A 15,693-nucleotide genomic window follows, 5' to 3' on the forward strand; every position below is an offset into this window, starting at 1 on the left:
ACTGACTTGTTGACAATATTTTGTTAGCAATCAGGTACCAAAAAGATACTTATTGTAATTCATTATGTCCAGCTTAGTAAATGCTTCTTGGTTAACAGTTTCTGTAAGGAAGGTAGGTGACTTATTTTGTTCATAAGTTTCAGTGGAGAAAACATTCATTAGTTTCTGCCTTATGAGATGGCAGCCATCCCTTGGACCAAGTTACTGCACCAGTATCAACAATAATCTTCATGCTGGTAATAGCTGAATATTTTCTTTTGCTGACTGCAGATTTTGATCTTAAGTACATTTTGATAGCTTAGTTAGCTGTTGTAATTAATTAGATAATTTAAGGCAAAGTGAAACTAACTGGGGTGTTAACTGGAACACTGCAGTGCTCCTGCTGTGCTTGTGAAGGGTGCTGTTAGACTTCACAGGGACTCCTCTTGCTTCTCTCTGGCCATAAAGGGTGTGTGTTAACATGATCATTAAGGCTTTACCCCTGGTCAGTGCTAATCTGTCCAATTCTCTCCTCTCTCAGAAGCATCAATGACTAGAGCAGAGACAGAATTAATCTTACTTCTAGGCCTCCACATGTGCTGCAATGCACACAGCCTGTTGTCCTGCAGGTGCCTGTGGACTGGAGGTTTTCTCTTACCATAAGAGCTTTCCCAACTCATCATCACTCTTCCTGATCAGTGAGCCTTAGCAGTGCACCTGTCCTTGGGATGCCATGGTAACTGCTGATTAAAACTGTTTCAGGATTTTTCCACATAAAAAGTTTTTACAAGCTCTAAAATAGGAAAGAGTCAAACGTATTTCCTGATCTGGTGAATGCCTTGAAGCTCTAGCAGAGCTATGTACTCATCCTTTTGTCATTCCTGCCTCCCCATCTTGGACCATTGGCTCCTGAGCTACATACTCTGAGTCCTGAAGCACAGTACCTACATCAGAAATGTGCAGTGGCAACTAAAAAAATTAAGGGCAATCATACTCCTTTCACTTTCTTTATATGGTGCAACATCAATAACTAGAACTAGCAAAGTAATGCTCAATTCACTAAAAGTTTGAAGGAATAAAAGATTGTGAAGACTAAGTGCAAGGCTTGCATTCATGTTTAAGGAGGTCATCACAACTGAGGAACAGTCATGCTTGTCTAATAGAGCTGTTTTCAAATTGCTTCGTGTATGAGCACAAGCATTCTGAGACTTCTGCTTTGTGGGTTTCAACCTCATTATTTTTTTCTTCTAAAATGGTTAAATGGTTCCTCAAATCACATAAACATAACAATGCAAAGAAATAGGGGCGTATCAACACCTGACAGAAACTACTGAGAGGTAACTGGCAGCCAGAAACATGCACAGACACGGTGAAGTCTAAGCATGCAAATAAGCTGTGTTTTGCCCACGCCCAAGTCAGACACAAACAGCTTCAGAGAGCTACAGAGCACTGGATCTCCGAGTATCTCACTTCAGAAAATCTTCACGATGTTCCTTGCTAAAGCTTTGCTGAGTGGAGGAAGTGGTAGTAGTCGTGGAGGAAACCTTGCACGTGGCCTTGGAGGGCTCCTTACTGGAGGTGGAGGTGCAGGGAATATTGGAGGACTTGTTGGAGGTCTTGTCAACCTTATAAGTGAAGCAGCAGCTCAGTATAATCCAGAGCCACCTCCACCTCCTCGCAATCATTTTACAAATGTGGAAGCTCAGGAGAGTGATGAGATCAGACAGTTTCGTCGCCTGTTTGCCCAGCTGGCTGGAGATGATATGGAAGTGTGTGCCACTGAGCTAAGGGACATCCTGAACAAAGTCCTTTCCAGACACCAGGACTTGAAGGCGGACGGCTTCAGCTTGGACACCTGCCGCAGCATGGTCGCCGTCATGGACAGCGATGGAAGCGGCAAACTGGGCTTTGAGGAGTTCAAGTATCTGTGGAACAACGTCAAGAAGTGGCAATGTGTGTACAAGCAGTATGATGCTGCTCAGTCGGGCGCTGTTGGGAGAGCCCAGCTGCCAAACGCCTTGAGGGCTGCGGGGTTCCAGCTGAACGAGCAGCTGTGCCAGGTGATCGTGCGCAGGTACGCCGCCGAGGACGGCAGCATGGATTTCAACAGCTTCATCAGCTGCCTGGTGCGGCTGGACAGCATGTTCCGGGCCTTCAAGGCCCTGGACCACGATGGAAGTGGGCACATCAGAGTGACCATTGAAGACTGGCTGCAGCTGACCATGTATTCGTGAAGGTGTGGCAAAGAAGTGGCTTTGTCTGGAAGATACACCTGGAGGACTACACTCCTCTGCTACACAACTGTAGCCTTTGCCTTTAGTCTTTCTAAGGCAGATGTAGCTAGTGGTAGGTGGCTCAGCTTCAAGTGTAGGTATTCCTCTTGTGCATGCACTAGTCTGCTTTTCTGAGGGGTCTGTGTAGGTTGTTGATTGGGCAGTTGCATAAGTTCAGAAAATTCTAGATTCTAAGGTTAGGGAATATATTGGAAAGATCAAAGCTTAGTTACCTTTTCATGTAAGGTGGCTTGTATACTAGTATAACTATTATACAAAAAAGCTCCTAAGTTTGGTGTTGATGTTGCTGTTCTGATTTGTCAGCAGTCAATAAGCTGGAATAAAGGCTGTTTGCCTGAAGGCAGTCACTTGTAGAGTCTTGTGCATTTATTTCTAACAAGGGGAACAACATTAGAGTTGCAATAACTGTAATGATGAGTGAACTTACATAATCATTCAATTTCCTTTCTACTTCTGCTTTTTCATGCTTAGCTGCTGAAGCAAAACCTCAGTTTTACTATCAGTTCTATCTGGTGGCCAGGACAAAATTGAAGACTTATATGAGGCTACTTCTGAAAGGATTTCCTCTCTACAGTTCCATGAACTAGTCTTTTCTCTCTTTCCTTCAAGCCTAAACATAGTTATAAAGCAAACAACTTAAAATACTACATTTATATTTAGAGAAACTTGAAATAATTATGCAGTCACGTAGCAGACAGAGAGCCAAAGTCAACCTTTGGCCATCTGAGTGAAATTTCATCAGAGTGCAGCATCCCACTCAAGGTAGTTATGCAGTTCTGGCTAAGATGTCAACTTCTGAGTAAAAAAAATAAAAGGAATAACATGAACTGTCAAATGTGCATTTCTTTGAATTAAGGATTACATTGTTGATCAAAACAGTTCTTGCACAAGGCAGATTTCTTGGCAAGGCTCTGCTGCTTTAAACAAAAATTGTCTCGGGTGTGTGCGAGCTGGCTGAAATGTGCAAAGATGAGTTAAATCGGCAGCCTGGCACTAGAGGCAGCTTCCAGATGTGAGAGTCCTCATGCCCCTGCCCTTCCCCAGGGACACAGCAGTGACTCATTGAGAAATACCACTCTATACCTGCAGGCATCTGCATGTTAATGGGTTTCTGTTGATTGGTGTGTTTTGTAAATTTCCATAGCTTTGTTTTCTAAGTCTTGCACTTACACTTGGCAAATAGTATTTTTCAAATTGATGAGATATCCCCCCTGGTATACTTGCAGAAACCTTTTACTTGAAACTAACTTAAAATTTGTGCCCAAACTTTTTTCCTCCTGTACTTTGTTTAATAGCAAACAGAAAAATATTCATAGTATCCCAGAGAAAAGAGGCCAAATCCTTCCTAATGGCATTCAGCCTCCTCCACCCACAGTTCAGTGGAAAAGCACTCAGTTATCCATTGTGCCATGTAGTGCCATTTGGGCTCTGAGTAATAGAAAAGTGAGCAGGAGGTAAAGTGTGATATCCTCCTCAAAAGTATTGATGCAGTAGTACTTAAAGCTTTATACTGCATCTGGCTTGCAGTCCCTGTGCAAATCTAAATGGAGAATGCTTATGATAGTGCAGCTTTCTTGTTTTCCCAAGTCTGAGATTTACTGTATTACATAAAAAAACCAACAACAAAACCCCAGTTACCACAGCACGCTGTAGGGAAAATAGTAGCAGAAGGCTGGCTTACTTAAAGAAAACAAGAGTTGTTAAGGTTACATTATGTTTTGATTGTTTTGTGTAGCATAACTACAAATACCCAAATTCTGATGTTCTACTTTACCATTCCAAGAACTGGAGCTTAGCTCACACATTGCTTCCAAAAAATATTCTTGGGTACATAGGCTGCAAACACAGTTAGATATGCATAGAAAAACAATTGCAAGTGCTGTTTGCTGTGGTGTTGCAGAAGCATTTAAAGTTTTCCTGTGTTTTCAGTTTAACTTCCATTTCTTTTCCCAGGCAGCAACCCTGTCATTTCTCCTTAACCAGAATTCCAGAGCATTTGGAAGTTAGCCATCACCCTAGAGTTAGTAGAACTAGTCACAACATGATCTTGCAAGCATAGTGACTTTATTTCCTACTAAAAGGGCTGGAGTTCTGTCTATCAGACTGCGCTCAGTTTTGATTCCTGAGTTTTCGCACTTTAATGAAAGTAATATGACCTTTATTTTGTCTTTTTTCTTGTCATATTTCTACGTGCAGCCACAGCTGTGTTAACTTCTTTCAGAAATTGTTTTTAATTAAATTATTTTAAAGTTTACTTCCAATTCTTTTACTGTTATGCATATTCTTAACTTTGAAAATAAATTTTTGAAATATTATAATCACATCAAACAATCCTTTTCTAAGAATACAGCCTGCAAAATTGTCCAAAAAATAATATCCTATGGAACTTTGAACAATTATTATCTGCACTCTTGTTTCAATTGTTTTAAGACTATATATTTGTAATGTTACACTTTAAAGTTGTCTGTTACCTCTGAGAACTACAATGTGGAAAAAATACTGAAAGTCAAATTCTGCACCACAATGAGAGCTCAGATTTGTAAATAAAACAAATTGTAAAACTGTGTATGGGACAACATTGTCCTTTTCTAAAGATTAAAAACTGCAAAAAGTTATAACCCTTAAACACCCATGAAAGTAACTTAAAAGTTCATAGCCTATATCTGTGCTCAAAAGTTTACCTGAAATTCACAGGTTTCTGAAGTACAAGTTGTTCAAAGTCAATCAAAAGATCAATCAAAAAGATTGATTAGACCATCAGTATAAAGAAGATGGCAGTTGTCTATGCAAAAGAGTTCTGCATTGGTTTTGGAGGCTAAATAAAATTATATCTTAGAAGTTTTAATCTTGTGAATAGCTTGATGATGACAGGCTAGTAATACTGATTTCATTATATTATTACACATATTTTGTAATCAAGACATATCTGAAAATCTAAATTCAATTACTGAAATCCCTGTTTCATAGCATCCAAAATTTTCAAAGCACTCTACAGAGCAGCCTTATTATTCTCCCCTGGCATATTGCACTGTTCAGCAGCAGAAAACCAAGAGCAGAAAGGTTAAGGTTGGTATGCTGAAGTAGGTTGGTATTTAAGAAGTTGGTAGGAGAGCCAGAAATAGAATCCTGGTCTGGCTCTTTGCTGCAGATTTACCCAGCTGATCACCCCTCTCTCACTTGGCTGGAAAAGTTTTGTGTTGTTCTCATATGTAGCAACTCCACTTTTTAAGAAAATGTTTTTCTTTTTGAAATGCAAAGCACATTATCCACAAAGGGAACTCTGCTTTACACTTCAGTTTGCTTTTAAAACATTTTTGATGAATGCCCTTATTGTGAATATTCAAAGCAATGAACTGCTTGTCATCTCTATTATCTGTCATTACCTGATCTGTGTCCCACCATCTAAGATTTGCAGGTGGCTTTTCCCCAAACAGATGTCCCCAAAACACTCAAGAAACTTCCAGTGTGGTGACAGAAACACTACTGACCCTGTCTGCAAATACAATGCAGCTTACACAAAACTAATCACAAATCCCATCAAAACAACCTTCAAATGCTTTGTTGATGTAGCTTTATAGTTAATGCATTGAAATGTTTATTCAGATCAAAACTGGAATTATTACAGAGGCTCTTCCAATGAATTCCTTGCCCTTCTGGCTTAAAAGGTAGGACAGTGCATTGGCTTCCAGATAGCATGTAGGGCAGTGCATAGGCTCAGAGGAAAGCTTAAGATAAACCAGGTAGATTTGGTTGTCTTTTCACTGACATATATTTTATTTCTGAAGGTTCAAACTCAAAGCAACAGCCTCACTCTTGGCCTGTTGTTTCTGCACTGTGTTGTATTGGTCTCTGAACTTCAGCAAGTGCCTGTGCTGCATGCACTGTTACAGTTACCTCAAACACATGAATTCCAGTTATTCTTAGAGCCTTCCTGAAGGCCATGTACTAAAGAAAAACTTGAAATTGTTTAAGTCTTTTTTGTTTGTGTTTTGTTTGTTCATAAAATAGAAATGTTTACCCAGTTTGTATCTATTGAAAACACATATATTGCTACTCCAGCCTTTGTATTATGGATTTAATGAGCTCCTGGGTTTTTTTCCAGGAGGAACAAAAACCTCAAGTATTGTAAACTGTCTTAGTGCATGTTTTGTGTTTGATTTACAGAAAAGCTTTTAAAGTGATTTGCAGTATTAACTATAACTACTGCCTTGCATGTTTGGGTTACAGAATGGAGATGGCACCATCGACTTCAGAGAGTATGTAATTGGTTTGTCTATTCTTTGTAACTCAGCCAACACAGAGGAGACTATTCGGATGGCATTTAAGGTAAGTTCAATTTAGTGTAAATCTACAAACCTGACAAATCAAGACTGACTGTAAGTCTGTTAGCTTTCAAATCATAAGTTTATAGCTTCAATCTGTTATGCAAATGTGAGTAATTCTCTTAAACCAATTGACATTTAGAGTGTGAAAGGGAGGGGAAGAATTGCAGGCATCATAGAGAAGGGTTTCAAAAGCCATCTGAAGGCACTAATGAATATGTAACTTGGCAGGCTAACTCCAAAAATGATTCAGCAGCACTTGTAGTTTTTTTTTGCCTGAGGTCTTTTTCTGCTGTGATTCTTCAAGGTCACAATAGATGGAGTAATATCCTCTTGTGGGTCAAGCCTCACTAGAGTCATTGTTCTTAACAAAGAGGAGGGAGAAAAAAAATCAAGGGCTGTTCAGGACTGGCACATTGAAAACTGGGCTGCATCTAAGAGCTGCTGGCTTGTCCTGTGGTGCCCTGATAGTACAAGCAGTCAAGGAGCAGTAGCTCCTTTCACATCTCAGGTACATGCAGACAATACATGACCAGGCACGCCCATGTTGTGAATCCTTGGCTCTTTTTTTAGTAGCTCTTTGACACAGATCCAGTTGTTTTACCCATTAGTCTGGTCTTACAAACTCTAGTGAACAACATATTGAGATACCACTCATGTTCATTGTAAACTGGGTGCTTCCTAGTACTGATGCATACTTGGGATGTACCAGAGGTTTTGTGGCAATCCCTTATATCCACTAGCTTCTTTTCAGATAAGCACTAGAGCTGTTCAAGGTGATTTGTTCAATTTTAGGGATGTTTCATTAGTACAGATTCCTATCAAGAAGCAAGCCTAGCAGCTACTGTTGCTGTTCCACTGTGTTGTTTCCTAGACTATACTGTTCATTGTGTTAACAAGCATGCTGATTATAAAATCAATAATTTGTTTTAATTTCCAGTTTCAGCACAAAACAACTGGTTTAGCCTGTTTCAGTCTAAGATGGAACTGTGGGTTCCTTTTGCTACTTGTTTTCTGTGCTACTAAATGTCTTTTCCTTCACAATGGCAAAGTTTGCCTGTAGCAAGTATTTAAGAATTACAGCCATTCATCCATCCCTTGTGTTTCTCCAGGGGTGATTCATAGCAGATGGTTACTGTCACTGCACTGGGCAGGATGGGATGATCAGTGTACATCAACTGCCCGCATTCCAGGAACCAAAATTCCTAATTATAATTAGTTCCTTAGTGAGTGATCAATCACATACACTAAAATTTAGGTATGACAGAGCATCAACTGTGATAGCAAGTTAAATCTGATAGCAGATGTGCTATAACCTAACGAAAATGGAGACTAAAACCCAAGATGTTCCAGTATAGACTGGCTGAATCCAGTAGACTCTTAGCATAGCTCATGGTGATAGTAAGCATACATCTTTGTTTATGTTTTATCAGTTTTGTATTATTTTATTAGTGAACCAATGCTAAGATGTTTGTTTGTTTGTTTGTTTTGGCAGAATGTTCTATTCCCAGCTAAAGCATGGGCATTGCTCTTGAAAGTGTCTGCTTAGTTTTATCCCAGGGTCTTCAAATCCCAGGCATTGTTCATAATCTCCTGAGTGCTAGAAAGCCATGATGAGTGACTAATGTGCACAGAGGGTTCATAGGCAAAGTGATGCCAAAGTATTTCTACACGTTCTGTCTCTTCCAGCTCTTTGACATGGATGAGGATGGCACTATAACAGAAAATGAGTTTGCTTCTATCATCCAGTCAGCACTGGGGCTGCCTGAGCTTGATGTTTCTGTGCTCTTTAAAGAAATAGATGCAGATGAAACCGGGAAGCTCTCCTATGGTAAGCTATGTGCTTTTGTTAGAAAGAATTCTCTGACAGTCATATTGACAAGGGGTTTCCTTTTTTAATTCCCTCGGTTTCTCTGATGGTTTTCATACGTTGTTTCTGGGAAGAACTGTTGAAGCACAGACTTAGATATTTTGTGTGATACTCCTGGGTTTTCTTAGAGGGAACTAACTGGAGATCAACTTCAGTGAAAGAAGCAGGCACTGAAATTTTCTTTGATTCTGTTGCTGCACTATATTATCTGTGGTTTTTCATGTTTTTCAGAGGAGTTCAAGAACTTTGCACTCAAGCATCCAGAATATGCCTCATTGTTTACTACATACATCGATCTACAGAGACACCAGTTAGGTATGTTTGAGGATCACGACACTGAGCCACTCAAAGGCAAACACAGCCCAGTTAGAAGCTCAGCCCTGGTCTCAGAAGCAACACCACTTGCAAGAAATAAAGTCTGTCCTGAAGGCAGTGAAGAAGACAGCTCAAGTACCTCTGACAAAAAGGATGACTGAGAAGAGTTAAATAATTCAGTTCAGAATTTTTTTCCCAGCTGTTTATAAGCACAACTGATGTAAAGTAGAGATGGAAGTTAAAACTTTAAAAAAAGTTCTTTTTTTTTTTTCAACTTTCATATCAGGAGGAGTTATTCCAGTTTGATTGTAAGGGAAAAACCGCTGTTCAATCCTTAAAGTCAGTACATAGTACTGGAATGTTGTTCAGTGTCTTCCAAGTTCATGCTTCCACAAAAGTAACAGGTGTGCTAAGAGGGGTACGAGGCTCCAGCAGTGCAGTGACCTCTCAGAATGGAGACTGAGGAGGCCACTTGTCTAAAAACAAGTGGTATTTTTGGTGCTGCTCAATTCCTCTACATCCCCAACATGACTTAAGGGAAAAAAATTATGCTAGAGTGTTTTAATTTGCAATATCACTTAGCTATTCTCAAGTTTCTGAGACATACAAATGAGTTACAGGAAGCTGAGAGTTGAAGATTATGTTTTTTGGCTGTACTTAGATTGCCTTTAACTACTTATGAACCAGAAAGCCTAAGCTTCTGAACAATACATGCTGGTTCACTGATGTTAACAAAAACCACTTTAGGCCTAAAGGCTGGTGACAGATGGAAATGACTGCACTTCTAACAACAAAAAACAAATTGGAATTCCAAGATAGAAGCTTACAGTCTAGAGGAAAATGTAGGTAGTAAGACCTAAGAATTAATGGATTATTTCAAAAGAGATACCATGTTTACAGTAACAACTGTTCAGGATCATATTGGGAGGAGCATTTCAAACTTCAGCCTATTTTTTTTATTCTCTCAATTATCAACAGAGGAATGTGACCTTGTTCTGCAAAGCTTGAAAGGCAAATCTGCTGTCAAACCATAGTTCTAGTACTTAGTTTCTATCTAGAGCTGTCTCCTAGAAACCGTATTTGCGTTATTGTGCCATTACTCCATGTTCTTGGGGCTTGGTTCAAAACCAAGCTCTTTCCAGTCAATGATTTGAATATGTTTTGCCTCAGTCCTCTCTAGTGCACTGGAAACTGGGCCTTTACCTTTTTCCATCCTTTATCTGAATGCACTTTATGCACTGTATAAAATATATAGCTATTTAGGCAAATACTTCTCAATAAAAACTTGGAAGGGATGAAATGAGAAGGTATTTTCAAATTAAAACTGAGATGAGCAAAGCCTAGTCTGTCTAGTACGAATAATAACCAACTTCCAGCAAGTTTTCGTATGTGAAATGGTAACCTCTGCCTCTAAGTTATTGCTTGCAGTCTGGCCACAAGTTCATTGCCATGTTTTACTTTCTCTGTTTATAATTGTGCCTCTCCTGATGTTTCATGTGCTTAAAATAAATCTATATTTTTAAAAGACTTTACTTGAACAGCTGAGTCTTTTTATTTTTTGTACAGTGGCAAGGGTACTTTGCCTACCTTCAGCGGCTGGGGGCAGTTTCCAGGAAATCATGCTTAAGATGTCTTGCCTTGGTAAACTCAGTGTAGCCTGAACATTTTCAGTTCTTTGTGTAGTGGCATTTTGCCTTATGGTAGGACTTGAAGAGCAGGACAGGACCAATACTCTTTCAAAGATTTACTTCTGGTGACTACCTCTAAAAGAGGGATTATGATATAACGGTCTGCAAATCCATGGAAAGAGAGTGCCATTTTTTGATGGAAAATAAGGTGTCACCATTTACATGTAAAATGAGTGACCTCAACCACAGCTGAGCTGTAACAATCATGGCTTTGAGTACTGCAAACATTAGGAGAGTATTTTGTCCCAATTAGAGAAGGAGAAACAGGAATACAGTTTACTGGAATACATGTTAATTCTTAGCAAGGATGCTTTTACCTAGCATGTTAACCAAAGTCTCAGCTTTTCAACCAGCAGTCATCTCTTCAAAGATTACTTCTATTCCAACCAGAAAGAAAAAGATGGGTGGGTGAAGATGACAAAGGAAAGCACTTCAAGGTCTTGGGATGCAAAGGCTGCCCTACACACACTCCTGCTGAAACCAGCCACGTTCAGCACCAGGAGCTGTGCTGTCCAATAGCACAGCATGTTTAGTGATTTTATAAAAATCTGCAAGTCATACAAGCCCTTTGCACTTACAGCTAAAAATATTATGTATATAAATCTACCTCCCTGTACTTAGAGGAAAGGCCACAAATGGGTTTGGTATGTAGCAGTGATTCAACCATGCTCTGAAGAGAAATTAGCTAAACACTAGAGACACTAACTCAATATACACACATCTGCTGGGTGTGCAGGAAGGGAATACATTAATTTCTAGGCATCATCATGCCTCAGGGAGCTTTTAAAAGGACCAAACTAAAAGCAGTCTGCAATAAACAGGCATTACATTAAGTGGTAGAGCAGGAACTAAACAGAAGGAGAAGTTTAAAAATACTGAACATAAAATGGCTCTCGATCAGGCATTGAGAGATGACACCTTTCTGCCTCAGACTTCCTGAGGTGTAAGTTCGTAAGTCTACGGGCTGCTTTAGGATCATTGTGAGTCCTGGCCCCATGTCACCATAGAAAACATCATTTATTGAATCAGGACTTCTGTCTTGCTTTGACATGGACTTGATCATAAATCCTTCATGGGTAGAAAAAAATGGACTTTAAAGTATGCAAGAAACTCCAGCAATCTTAACACAGGCAAGAATCAAACAAGGACAAGTGTATTACAAGAGGGAAACACAACTTATTCACAATAATACGGGCTCATGGGATGATGTTATCATGAGGTTTGATAACTATATACACTATGAAAAAATCTCATTTACATTTTTTAATCTACGTTCCTGTTTCTGAACACATGAAAGGCAATGCTAGGTCACCTAGAAAAGTGGACCTTCTTTGTACACCCTGGAACAACAAAGACACAAATACTATAAGTTTAAGGAAGGTGAATTAACAGGGTCTCCACTGGCCACACCAGAGGTTGATTCCTGAGACAAAGATCTTTCAATCTAAGAAAATTAAAACTATTTGTACTTCCTTTGCTGCATCAGTCACTTCCTATATAAGTGGAAACAGAGATGACACATCCAGGTTTCATGTCAGGTTATACCTCTATAAGATCTGGCACTAAACTGCCAAAATCACACAATTCCTGGCTGGTTGCTGTCCATCAGAACTATGAGGAGTAGTAACACTCTGATGGAAAGCATCTGAAAATGGCTCTCCTCACCTGAGCAGAACCAGTCAGAGGCACCATCAGTGACTGCTGCTCCTGAACTCTTGTGCTCATCTGCATCAGAACGAGTGAGGTGCCAAATCATATTCCACAATATTCCTGTGAGTGTTACATCCTCTTCCTCATCAGCTTGCTCCATGGCATGGGGATAAAGAGGAGGCAAAGTTCTGTGATTCCTGAATGGTTTACAGGGGAAACTGCACAACAGCTGTGTGCTCTGCCCATTCTTTCCTTCTCAACACCCCAGAGCTGGACTGAGAACCCAGGAGTCCAGCCAAGGGTTGTGTTGTGTGACAGCTCTATTGACCATTCCTAGAAGAGCTGTGCAGGGTAAGGGCTGCTTGGCCATATCTGCCATCTCCCTGGCAATTCCCATCTAAAACAAAATATTCCCTGCATATCAGAAGTCTGAGAAACATTTGTCAAGACCTTGCTTCTATGGTGGTCAGCCCACCAGGGCCCTATTCCTGGGTAATTCCTCAGGCACCATGCCAGTGAAAATAAATATACCATTCTGCCTGAGCAGGCTCCTCTTGCATAGGTGCCAAGAGCCACTCAGAGCCTGTGGATGTGAAAAATCAGGGCCTGAAACTTAGAAACTAAATGTAAAAAATGTCCCTACATACACAAACACACCCACGCCGAACAGTGCTGTGAACTGTTTGACTAGAGCCTTCAGCAAGGAATGCAGCCTGAGCTTTCATGCTGAGAATTACACAGCTCTCACTTTGAGAATGCCACAGGAGAAATGCTAAGGAGAGGCTTGGGAGGTTGGGCAGCTACACTCTGTGTGATTTGCTGGAACATAGGACTCTGGTCAGTGCCCTCTGGCTCACCTTTTCCCTTCTATTTGGCATCTCTTGAAACAACCTACCTTTCTCTCCACTTTCTCCCTCCACATTTCCACCTAAAACATAGCTACCACCATAAAAAGTTATATTCCACAATGATTAAAGTTAGATTTAATATTAAAACATAAAAATTACCAGATCTGGTGGGATTCAGGGACACATGCAGTATTCAGGTACCTACTTTTACTGGCCTGCAGTAAGAGCAAATTTGTCAAAGGTTGCGAGGGATTTTAATGACATTGAGTTAATTAATTTTAAATCTTTACTCAATGAAATAACATTTATTAGACTGACTAGCAGTAGGGAGACGTTTGTCAGCAGTGCTTAAGTTTGCAGACTCTCTGTTACTATACATATCCAGAGAGGCAGAAAGTAAACATCTTATAGGATTAGCAGCTATGTTCATAGCTGAGATGAAATTTGAACATTTCATTAGTATAAGATTAATTCTGACATTTCATAAAGCCAAAATGCAAACAATAAAATGTGTCTGATATAAATACAGTATGCAGCACCTACTCAGATAAAGTTCAAGAAGCACAGCAGGTTTAGTGCCATGACAAAGGAAATACAGGAGGGTCATTTAAGGACCCAGCTTCTGCTAAGCACTTCAGTGAATGTTTAATCCTGTAGGTATCAACCAGATGTTTTGTACTTATTAAAAGCAGAAAACAATACTAATAATCAGGAAAAATTCCCATGACTAGTTATTGTAAGGATGCTGACAATTGCATCACTAGCATCAAGGAACACAACTAATTAAATTTTATTTATTATGCCATCCTCTTACTTTGAGATATTCTATAGCAACTACAGCTTTACTGGCGAGACCTCAGAGAAACATGACAATGTTATAATAGAAAATACTTCATTACCTTGGCTAAGCACTACTTTTAAAGCCCCTTCCTGCTGCAACAGGTTGAAAGTAAATATATGCCCCTCCTCTATTCCCACTTCATGACTATTCTTGATTTTCATGCTACTACATGCTTTACCGTGTTGATAATAAATCAATATTAGCTTTTTTCATCTGTTAAATTTTATTACAAGTTTTATTCCAGGATATAGTCAGTTGAAAGTCTTCCTTTCAAGACTGAAGATTATTTGTTAAAAAGAGGTTCAAGCAAGGCTCACCTCTAAAGTTGCAGCTGCATGTGCTTTGCTTTGTTCTATACTGGGTATGGGTAAGAACATTCATTTGAAGGAGTGGCAATTCCCTAGATTAAACTTGCCATTAAAGGCCTCCACAAAGGAGCACTGCAGAGCCTTGCCCATCTGATCCATTGCTCAATAATTTCTGCTATTAGAAAGGTTTTTCTTCTGGTCTAGCCTGAATATTTTTGCAGCTGAAGTATTGTGTTCACCTCGCTCAAGGAGACTTGATTAATTTCTATTTTTCTGCTGGGTAACTATTTATAACTGCACATACCTATATCCAGACCTTATAATCATGCCTGTTTCATTGTTGCCTCTCCCAGCCTGCCTTTCTTAAGTCAAAAAGCAAAATGTCTTTCTTTTTTTCTTCACAGGTTGCACTTTCTAGACTACTGGTTATTTTCATTTAGGTTCTCCAGAGAGAGAATCTCTCAGCTTCAGCTCCAGATCAACCATTCCTCAGTAGACAAGAAGACTTTCTGTATTTTGTAGTCAATGCTCCTGTTCATACACACCCAGTGCAAAGATTGGCTTTTTAAAAGCAACACAGCATTGCCTACTGTAGAGCTATTTCTGATCTAATGAACTGCTCCCCCCTTTCTCTCTTCCTACAGCTGCTCATTCCTGCCTACTGCAGTATTTTAGTTTTATTCTTATGGAATTTAGAAGACCAGTTTATCAATAACATTTTGATCAGTTCAAATTATTGTTAAAAATAGTTTTCTTATTTAAAAATCCCCTTTGTTTGCTTTTTGTTAAGGACATAATTTTCCTAAAACTTTACTAAGCATCTGACAGTGCACTGGAAGCAAAGCTTCTACAGATTAGAGAGACATGATGAAAGCTTAGAGGCTATAATTGTTCAAAAAGAATAATTTCCTCTTCAAAGGTAAACATCAGGCTTGCAGACAAAGATAAGGCCAAGTGCACAATTAGATACGCAAGTCTGTGTTTCTGCTCATATCTCCTGATATCAAAGATTGCAGGAAAATCCAAAAGTGTTTTCTTAAAACATAAGAAAGAAATGAACAGGAAAAAGTGTGGGAGACTAGAAGGAGTCATACCAGAACTGCCAGCAGCTTTTAGAAAAGCTGTTTTCCTCAATGCCGGAAGTCTTTGAAACAGGAGATAACCAGCCATGAACTACAGCAGCCATTCAAAGCAGAAATCATTTCAAATGTTTACATTTTGTCCACTGGCCTTTCAAATGAAAGCATGCCAGATTCCATAATGTTATTTAATCATGTCCTTAACAGCCCATCTCTTGTAAGCAGAAAGCTAGATTGTCAATGTACACAGTGGGGATAGAAACAGTGTCATTGTCACCTATATGGTTTAAGTTCAGGTTTGAACTATTATTAACTCAAAGCTGCACTAAATCTAAAACAACCTTTGAGATAAACACAGGCAGAAGCCATTCTTTATACCTCTGATATTACCAAACTTAAGGCAAAAGTCTATGCTTTATATAGTGCAAACTTCTCTTTTAGTAGAAAAGGTACTTAGTGGACCAAAGAGAGCCAGGCCTTTGAGCAATAAGTACTAGGA

At 39.5% G+C, this 15,693-nt stretch overlaps 2 protein-coding genes across 2 annotated transcripts in view; both read left to right on the forward strand.

Annotated features, from left to right (window-relative positions):
• Positions 1-10,308, forward strand: part of LPCAT2 (lysophosphatidylcholine acyltransferase 2) — a 30,656-nt gene extending 20,348 nt beyond the window's left edge. Inside the window, exons 12-14 of the mRNA XM_030282254.4 lie at positions 6,501-6,599; positions 8,285-8,426; positions 8,697-10,308. Of these exons, the coding sequence (XP_030138114.2) occupies positions 6,501-6,599; positions 8,285-8,426; positions 8,697-8,941 (486 nt within the window). The 3' untranslated portion in view covers positions 8,942-10,308. The remainder of the gene's footprint in view (positions 1-6,500; positions 6,600-8,284; positions 8,427-8,696) is intronic.
• Positions 1,253-2,345, forward strand: CAPNS2 (calpain small subunit 2). The gene has a single exon (XM_030282255.4). It carries the CDS (start codon positions 1,362-1,364, stop codon positions 2,211-2,213), a length of 852 nt encoding a protein of 283 aa, XP_030138115.4. The 5' UTR covers positions 1,253-1,361; the 3' UTR covers positions 2,214-2,345.
• Positions 10,309-15,693: the final 5,385 nt, after the last annotated feature.

Source organism: Taeniopygia guttata, chromosome 11, assembly GCF_048771995.1.
Source record: "Taeniopygia guttata chromosome 11, bTaeGut7.mat, whole genome shotgun sequence".
Lineage (NCBI taxonomy): Eukaryota > Metazoa > Chordata > Aves > Passeriformes > Estrildidae > Taeniopygia > Taeniopygia guttata.

Excerpts from the sequence above, each read along its gene's own strand:
- CAPNS2 (XM_030282255.4), top strand. The coding sequence starts at position 1,362 with ATGCAAATAAGCTGTGTTTTGCCCACGCCCAAGTCAGACACAAACAGC.